Below are 10297 nucleotides of genomic sequence, written 5' to 3' on the forward strand. Positions count from 1 at the left end.
TCAAGTCAGTCGCTTTAATAGATGGGTATTTGTAGTCATAGCTGGTAATATGCTTAAGCTTTAGGCTTCTGGTGAATCTTTCAACGTCTCTCTCAGGCTGCTATTCCCGTCCGTATTTGTGGCTTACACCAGCCAATCATATTGTTGTGAAGAAGAACCCGGATGTATTCTTATTCATTAGAACAATTTAAAAAAAATTTTTTTTTCTTTTTTTTTTTTTTTTTAAATTTTATTTCCATTTGAGACTTTGTTCATATTGTAAATCGTTAGAGTCAGAATCCAAAATGACTGCGTCGGCTTTCTTTAAATAACTGAAGTTTGGTTATTTATTTATTTTTATCACTTTTTTTCTTTTCGATTATAGGGAAAAGTAAATCATATCCAGTTTAGAACAGTTTAGTGTGTGTGTGTGTGTGTGTGTGTGTGTGTGTGTGTGTGTGTGTGTGTGTGTGTGTGTGTGCGTGTGTGCTACTCCTCTCCCCAAAACGAACTGGTGCATCGGCTAATTGTCTCTCACTCCTGGACAGGGTTCAAAAGAGAGTGGCCAACCTGATAGGTCCTGGACTGTCATCTAAGCTTCAGCCTCTGTCCCATCGACGAAATGTTGCATCCCTCTGCCTCTTCTACAAGTACTTTAATGGTGAATGCTATGACGAACTAAAAGCACTTGTAATCCTTCGACGTGCCTACCCCCGACAAACCCGACAAGCAGCTAAATCCCACCCCTTCATAGTAGAGATCCCTAGATGTAAGGAAGCCTTCTACTCCAACAGTTTCTTTCCCATAACTGCTAGACTTTGGAACTCCTTTCCGGGATTCTGCATTCCCAACTGCACTGACATGCAGAAGTTCAAGTGTAATGTGAACAGACAGCTTGTTACTCATCTTCATAATATCACTGCAACTTATGTCCCCGATAGTAGCCCCCTACTTTAAAATGGCTCTGTGCCTTGTTTGGGGTGAAAATTGAATAAAAAAAAAAAAAAAAAAAAAAACATCAATAAAATTCTGTGATTTCCCGAAAGGTTTACATCCACCATTGCAAGATATAACCCTAACGATTTCCGATATAAACAAAATTTTAAATTGACATTTAAACAAAAAAAAAAAAAAAAACGAAAAAAAAAAACACCTTAAAACATGGAAAATACATGTAGGTAAAAAAAATAACCTTTATTGCCTTTGGTAACAGTTAATTGTTGAATGTTTGTTTTATCCTTTTTCTGTTGTTAACTATGATGTACAATTGCCGTTATTGCTTTAAGGCTATTTTTTAAATCAATAATACAAGAGCATTTTTAAGTTCGCACATACACACACATTTTTTTTTTTAAATAATTGTTTTTCGTTATTTCTATTTTTAAGTTTTGATGATTTTTACATTGTATTATACATATATATTTCCCCAAAACCTCTGGCCTTAATGGAGGAGAGATTAAAACTTGCTGCTATGGTTTCAAATGATCTGAAATAACAGCAAGGGGAGACTTGATTCCAAATATTTCTCATATGTTATATCTTCCCTCTTTTGGAAATAGGATACGATTATGAATGTCTCTAGTATGAAGTCATCTGTGAAATTTACTTTATGTATGAAAAGCAAAGAGGGGAGATATAACATATGAGAAATATTTGGAATCAAGTCTCCTCTTGTTGTTATTTCAGATCATTTGAAACCATAGCAGTTTTAGTCTACCTTCCTTCAAGGCCAGGAGTTTTAAGGAAACATCAGAGATTTTGTAATTCATATACACAACTAGAAAAACAAATGACTACGATTGAAACATTTTATGGCTATAAAAACGTGCCAAAAATAGACTCTGGATGATCTCCTTAATTTGCGATTTTAAAGACAAATATCACATAGCCCACAACACAATTCAAATCATTAACTTTCTAACGAGCCTTCATTTGTTAAATTCTGATCAATAGTTGCTGAGATTTTGAACATAAAATTTCCCCCCAAAAGTGGTATCTCTCTCTCTCATATATATATATATATATATATATATATATATATATATATATATATATATATATATATATATATATATATATATATATATATATATATATGTATGAATAAAAAAATCAATACGAAAAATCTATAAATGTTTATATCTTTTCTGTATTTATTTCCTGTGTGTGTTGACGTGTAGGAATACAAAAAGTCTTTTGAAAAAAAAACAAGAATGTTTCCTTCAAAAGCACATAACTTTCAGGCGATCCTTCGATCTTCCTCAGTGTGAATATATATATATATATATATATATATATATATATATACATATATATATATATACATATATATATATATATATACATATATATATATATATACATATATATATATATACATATATATATATATACATATATATATATATATATATATATATATATATATACACAGGGTGACCCAAAAAAAAACAGAGGACATTCAATTGTTTTTCTGAGCATTTTACAGTCAACGGAGAAAAAAAGGCCAAAGACCTAGTGTTTTATGTGATGTTTTGAATATAATAAACTAGTTATGACCAAAGTTTCATTTCATTCGGAAAAACACTAAGAAACGGGGCCTAATTAGAGTTAAGGTCCGTTTTTTTTTGGTTTTTTTTTTTTTTGAGTCACCCTGTATACTCGTAGCCAAATTGAATATTGAAATGTTCACATCTTTGGTTCTATGGGACGAAACTACATGGAAATTTGCAGGCTTTTTGAAGCTTATAATACTATTCTATGGTTAAAATTTTATGACAATTGGTAAAAAAGAACCTATATTTTCAAACAATTAAAATATGGCCAAATTTGTATATATGGCAGGCAGCTTATTTTGCTACTTCGATTGTCTCCCCTGTGACCTACACACACACACACACACACACACACACATATAAATATATGCATATATATATATATATATATATATATATATATATATATATATATATATATATATATATATACATACATACATATGCATATATATATGTCATGGTAGACTCCAATAACACAAGACCGTCAGTTTCCAGCAGCGATTATTGTCTAGCGGCAATAAGCTGACAAAACTGACAAAGGGGAATAATTCGAGTCAAATAGTTTGAAGAATTATTTCCCTTGGATTATCTGAAAAATACGAAACCTCATATATAATTTAATCAAATATATTTGCAAGTTAGATGAAAAAAAAAATGTATATATTTACAGTAAACGCCTGATGATAAAAGTCATACTAGAAACACGTGTAGCTTAAAGCATCAAATTCAAACACCAAATTTAAAAACTTTTGGAAAGAATGTTTAAAAATGATGTGGCTTCCTTCAGTCTTGACAGACTATGGATACCCACTGTAAGGGTGCCTGTACGTGAAATTTGTATGGCAAGAGTTGCGCAGTCACCAACCTCGCCTCTCCTGAGTCAACATTGTTACATACCAGTGGAAGTTGAGGTACAAGACGAGCGGAGACCACATACAGCACCTAGAATTCCCATATGGTCACCCATGTTCTACTAGCCAGGCTCAACGCTGCTTAACTTCGGTGATCTGACGAGAACCGGTGTGTCAACGTGATTATGCCATGTCTGTGTATATATATAGAGTAGTAAGTTATAAAAATATATATATGGCAAGTAAGCTACACAGAACATTCTGCATTTCATCCATGTTAGAATTTGTAAGTCTTATGCGAAGAGTTGTGGTTGTCTCATGTTTTTATATACGCACATTCTATTGAGTTTTTGGTTTGCCAATCAGCTTTCTCGTTTCCACCGCTCCCTTCCTAATCAGCCAATGGGCGGGCACTTATAGGACAAAGGTCCAGTTAACCTTGGGTTCGACCCTTCCTTTGCATGTGCTTTTTTAGCGGGAAGCGTAGATATCTCGTGATCTGACCTATTTTAAACCTAGGTGTAGTTAAATGTGTGGTTTTTTATATTATGTTAATTTATATATATTATGTTAAGCTTGAAACCGATGGTACCAATATTTTTCTGGCCTTCTATACAATTTTATATATATATATATACACACATATATATATATATTTAAAATTGTACAGAAGGTCAGAAAAACATTGGTAAGCGGCACTGATGAGTTGTGATACAACGAAACAGAACTGTATGTCGACGGCTACAAATATATTTTAAGCCCCCTCCCCCTCTTTGGGTAGAGCACTGTCGTAAATAATCTCACCCGCTACTTAATTGGCTGAAAATTCGAAGCTCGTTGTTTGTTTGTTTACGAACAGACGATTTGAGCACTATAAAACTGGTGTCGGGTGTCTATTTAAATAGACATTCCGACGAGTTATTTACGGGCGTCAATTCCATGGTCGAGTGGGAGAACCGCCAACTGTCAACACGACTGTTCTAGGTTCAATCCTTGGCTTGGGAGAGATGCTAGTCTAGCGGCACTGATGAGTTGTGATACAACGAAACAGGACTGTATGTCGATGACTACAAATATATATATATATATATATATATATATATATATATATATACTATTTCATTTAATCACATAAATGAATATACAAAGATATAATTTTATGTGCAAGTTTTCAGTATTTACTTCAACAGTGCTGAATACATAAGTCGAGCTAGGTAGTAAGTTATGAAAATATATATGGCAACGATTTTACTAAATATGTACGACCAAATTATTCCCGGTCATTGTACCACCGACTGCTCCTGCTGTTTGTCATATAGAAACAACGTGTAAAGAATCAGCAGCCGCCGAATCGGACATTTACTCGTGCCGAATTTTGACTGTACATAAGAGGGTTTACTAAAATTGTACGACTAATTATGTACGATTATTCGCCCCTGCTGTCGTTTTACTATTAAAGCAACTTTTATACGAACTTGCTGTTGGGTTTGTCAGCGCAAAATATCGTACAAGTCTGGTAAAATATACAAAACAAATTTACTCAAGTTTCAGTCGAGGTTATTTTTGCCAAATATCTTTTTAGTTTCATATCTTAAGATATTTGCAAAACAAACTATTTTTTTTTTTAAATATTCTCTCTTAAGTCAGAAAGTAAACAAAATAGAAATACAACTATTAGGTTGGTGCAAAAATAATATCGGTTTTTGACGTTCAACTTCAAGTCAAAAACAGACAGACACTTTCACGTTTCTCTCTCTCTCTCTCATATATATATATATATATATATATATATATATATATATATATATATATATATATATATATATATATATATTTAATTGGTTAATTATTTTAATAACTTTATAAACATTTCAGGTTGTTACTACTATTGGCGAAAATTGTTTATTGATAGTTTTTTAGTTAGCATTACCAATAAAAATTAAAAAAATCTTATCAATAAAAGAAACTTTACTAATAATAATAACATCCTGAAATGTTTATAAAGTTATAAAAATAATTAACCAATGAAATACACGTTCTTAAAAAAGGGAAACCCAACGTTGTGTAACGCGTGCCAGTGTTTGTTTGCCAGTTTCGGTTCTAATGTTGGAAGTATTAACTTACCTGTATACGACTGGATGTCTTCCTTCTTTTGTCTGATGCATTGTCGCTTTGTACAAATAATTTTCCCTGCATAACAAGTGCAGAAGTTGCACTGTGACATAAACGCTACATTTTGCACTGAAACAAAAAAAGAAAAAAAAATGTCTTTAAAATGTCAATTAATAAAAAATATTATTAACTAGCAATGGGTGCCCGGCATTGCCCGGGTGTTTGGAGGTGTATGCTGAGCAAAACAAAAAAAAAACCCAAAAAACAAAAAAAAACAAAAAAAAAACGGTAATTCTTTTTAAACTTTGACCCCTATTATGACCCCTTAATATTTATTGTTTTTGGGCTCAAATCAAGTTATTAAGTTAGATCCATGTCCAAGGAACCTATATCTAAAATGTCAAGTGTTTAGACCCAAAATTGTCGGAGGAGTTTGGTAGAGTTCTCAAAGGTCTAATCGTTGAACTTTGACCCCTTAACAGACAAATTTCTGGCCGAAATCCGATCACATCGATTTTCCCAAATCTCAGTAACCTGTATATCAAATTTCGAGTCTGTAGACTTAAAATTGACAGAGTTATTGCGTAGGGAAATGTACACAGACACAGACACAAACACACACGTTCACTTTTATAGATATACAGATTATTTATTTCACAAATGTTGATACTTTAGAATTAAGAAAAAATTAAGCGCTAGGACAAACGCACTCTAACCTACAAAAAATCCTGAACACCCCCACCATCCCCTTGGCATTAAAAAAAATTTTTTTATTACATTTTCACTCCAAACAAGGCACAGTGCTACTTTGATGTAGGGAGCTACTATCAGGGACATAAGTTGCAGGGATACTTTGTAGGGAGTTGAGCAGCAAGATGTCTGTTCACATTACACTTGAACTTCTGCATGTCAGTACAGTTAGGGAAGCAGGAACCCGGAAGGGAATTCCAAAATCTAGCAGTTCTGGGGAAGAAACTCTTGGCGTAGAAAGCTTTCTTACATCTAGGGATCTCAACTGTGTAGGGGTGGGACTTTGCTGCTTGTCGGGTTTGTCGGGGGTATTTATGTCAACGGGGTACAAGGGCTTGTAGTTTGTTGGAGCATTCACCATTAAAATACTTGTAAAACAGGCAGAGGGATGCAACATTTCGTCGATGGAACAGAGGTTGAAGCTTAGATGACAGTTCAGGACCTATCAGGTTGGCATCTCTTTTGAACTTTGTCCAGGAGCGAGAGACCAGTAGCAGATGCACCAGCCCAAATATAACAACAATATTCCATACATGGGCGAATGGTGGTCTTATAGAGGTATAGGATACTTTCAGGCATAAGTAACTTTCTAGCACGGTAGAGAGAGAGTCCACCTTCTTTGCAGCAGCCTTGGCAATGCCCTCAATGTATCTTTTCTAACTCAATGTTCCCTGTGAACGTTAATCCGAGGAGTTTGAACGAAGTACTTTCTGGTAGTGTATCTTTAGCCATAGCTATTGGTGGTAGAGGTGCTCTTCAGGCAATTAACAATAAACTTAACGCCGTCTCAAGAGAAGGTAAAGCCTGGGAGCGTGTACATCGAACTGAACAGAATTGTATCTCAGTTCGACAGCAGAAAGGCCACTGTTGGACTGATTGTCAAGGACGTATCCTCAACTGGTACGAGCGTATGAGGTAAGCATAGTACGGATTGTGAGTCCTTGTTTTCAGTGATGATTTTTTAAATCAACGCATTTCACGTGAAAACATTATTACGTACTTATATGTCAGTAGTAATTCTGAAAATTCTGCAAAATGATCCAGTAGTAGATGATGCGCTAAATGTATTTTTAACAAAAGGTCAGCCACGATTACATTCTGAAATGCGTATGTCTAAAAATTGCAGACTCTTAATTAGTCAATTTAAGTCAGGCGTTATCTCACTTGTTTGTCATACAGAATTGGTCGCACAACTTATACTAATTTCGACATAACATGTAAGCATGTAATAATGTTTTCACCTGAAATGCGCTGGTTTAAAAGATATCTAGCTTGTGATACTTACTTTTTATATGACCAAGTTGAAGAACACAATTCTCTGATTTGACGCATGGCAGAGGTTGGCAATGGTCGATTTTATTTTTGTGACTGCAGTGGCATACCTTGGAGCAGGAAATGTCACTGCTGGGTAGACGGACATATGATCCTCGTGGCACCTTCAGGAGGGACACTTCCCCCATCGGACAAGCTAAGATAGATAAAACAGTTTAAAAAAATTATATATATATATATATATATATATATATATATATATATATATATATATATATATATATATATATATATATACATATATATATAAATAAAACATCACATTAAAATTTTTACAATGGAAAAGTAATTTTAAACATGGATGAATTAATTATGCATAGAAATTAATGGCAAATTTTGACATGGTTTCCATCTTAACATTTTCCTTTAAAATGACGACCATTCAAGGTTTTCAGGTATGCTGAAAACGAATATCGCATTTAAAGTTTCTACTAATAAGTAATTTTCCGGATATTGAACAATGTAATTTTCTATGTTATTGCTGGTGGCCATTTTGGTATTCATGTGCTTGCGTGTAGTTTATTGGGGTTGCGTCTACACGCATGCACGAACCAAGATCGCCATTAACAATAACATAAGAAATAGCATTGCTTAATATCTGGAAGACTCCTTATTTGCGGAAATTTAAATGCGATATACGTTTTCAGGAAAATGTTAAGATGGAAACCAGATAAAAATTTATCAAAATAATTTATTGAAAAAAATGCATACATATTTTGAAAATACTGCCCTAAAAGCCGAACAATATATTGAAATCCGATTAAAATATTAAATTGAATTTCTACTATTGATGGAAACCCAACAATTCTTCAAAGCTTCAAATCTGGGAGTCTTCATTATGCATTTTAAGGTCCAAAACATCCTTAGAAACTCCAGTACCGAGAGAAGGGTCAAGAGAACATATATTGCTCTACAAACTGAACAATATTAATTTATTTTTATTTCGGACTATTAGTCTCATCTTTATTAGTTGTTGTTTTTCATCTTTTATTGGTTTGTTTATTCACAACGTTTCGGCCAACTATTCCTCTCGCCTTCGTCAGGTGGTAACCGCGACGGACAGGAACTTCGAATCTCCTAACTGCATTCTCAGCCATCACTGTCATCCGTAGTTACCACCTGACGAAGGCCAGAGGAATAGTTGGCCGAAACGTTGTGAATAAACAAACCAATAAAAGATGAAAAACAAGAACTAATAAAGATGAGAATAATAGTCCGAAATAAAAATAAATTAATATATATAATGCTCATCTCAAAAATGAATTCCAATTAAGGAATGATATATATAAGCTGAACAATATATTAAAATCAAATTGAATTTCTATTATCGGTGACAGACTTTTTTTTTTTTTTTACATAGGCATCACCACATTATCAAGGCCCAGAGGCCACTCAAGGATAAGGGTTAAAGAGTGTACAGTAGAAATTGGTCAATATAGTAATCATTAGTAATGAAAATTTGGTAAATTTGATAACTTATATGGAACGGCTCATCAAGAACTTATTAACTTTAGACTTGAACACAACCATATTGTAGTCAGCCGGAAAGCAGGAAAACGGAAGACAATTCCACAGGCGTGCAGTTCTAAGAAAGAAGCTTTGTTCATGGAATCTACGTTTAGGTTTAGGCACAGATAAAGAGTGGGGGAAATTATTGATAGTGTTTACAGCTAGACGAGTGTTTCTTGTGAAAGTTTGGCGAGGGGGGACCATAGATTGAAGCTCAGTTGAACACTTTCCATGAAAATAACGATACATCAGAGACAAACTCGCAACATCTCTTCTGTGAGATAGAGGTTGCAAGGAGGAGAAAAGGACATCTCCTACGAGGCTACGAAGTCTATTTTGAACTATATCAAGGCAGGACAAGTCCTTTCTAGCAGCTCCTAACAGACTAAAACCTTGGTGGAAAAAGAGGATCAAGGGTGTGTACCTGGTTTGCACACGTAAGGCCGGCAATTCTCTGGGTGTTTGCATTTGCGTCTGTTCACCATGCAAATGTGGCTGTCATTGCAAGGGTTCGATTTACACGGGTTGGTTACTTCTTCCTGCTGCATTTGGTGTGGACTTGGTTCTGCAGAAACAAAACGAAAATGGTAAGCATTTGAAGACGATCAAAAATAGAAGACCGTACGGATAGAGAGACATTCTTGATTTCGTTACACATTTAAAAAGCGAAATTTTTTGGAAACGCAACTAATTCGCTTATTCTTCCATTTTTTTCTATCAAATCTTTGAACTTGAATAAACAATCACATATCAATATGAAAACGTAAATGTGTATATATAGATACACAGACATGGCACAAAAGAATAAAGACCAAGATAAATATTATACATACATACATACCTGATGATTGCAACGCCTCTTGTCAGACGAGTGCCACTCCCTCAAACACTTAAAGTCCATGAGCCCAAAAATGACTTCCATTGTCACAGGGCCATTTTTATAGACAAATCCCTGAGGGAGTATCTATACACAGATTATGTTACAGAGTCTTAGTTTTGTACGACAGCTAAGTCTCTTTCTCGGTTCAAAATGTTGAGATCCAGCAACAAGCAAGAGCAACATAGCCAGCAACAAGTTAAACTGCAGACCAGCTTAATGCGGGCACTGGTCTCCCGCTTTATGGTTTTTTAAATCAGAGATTTGCTTCTTCTAGAAATTTGCCTTCACCACGGCATACAGAAGCCCTCTCCACCCCAACACACACG

At 34.4% G+C, this 10297-nt stretch overlaps 1 protein-coding gene across 1 annotated transcript in view; it reads right to left on the bottom strand.

Annotated features, from left to right (window-relative positions):
- Positions 1 to 10297, bottom strand: part of LOC145263816 (reversion-inducing cysteine-rich protein with Kazal motifs-like) — a 401252-nt gene that overhangs the window by 19090 nt on the left and 371865 nt on the right. Inside the window, exons 14-16 of the mRNA XM_080120880.1 lie at positions 9516 to 9656; positions 7536 to 7718; positions 5513 to 5629 (exon numbers count right to left, since the gene is read on the bottom strand). Coding sequence (XP_079977006.1) covers positions 5513 to 5629; positions 7536 to 7718; positions 9516 to 9656 — 441 coding nt within the window. The remainder of the gene's footprint in view (positions 1 to 5512; positions 5630 to 7535; positions 7719 to 9515; positions 9657 to 10297) is intronic.

This window comes from Euprymna scolopes, chromosome 39 (genome assembly GCF_053919585.1).
Source record: "Euprymna scolopes isolate OS-2025 chromosome 39, ASM5391958v1, whole genome shotgun sequence".
NCBI lineage: Eukaryota > Metazoa > Mollusca > Cephalopoda > Sepiida > Sepiolidae > Euprymna > Euprymna scolopes.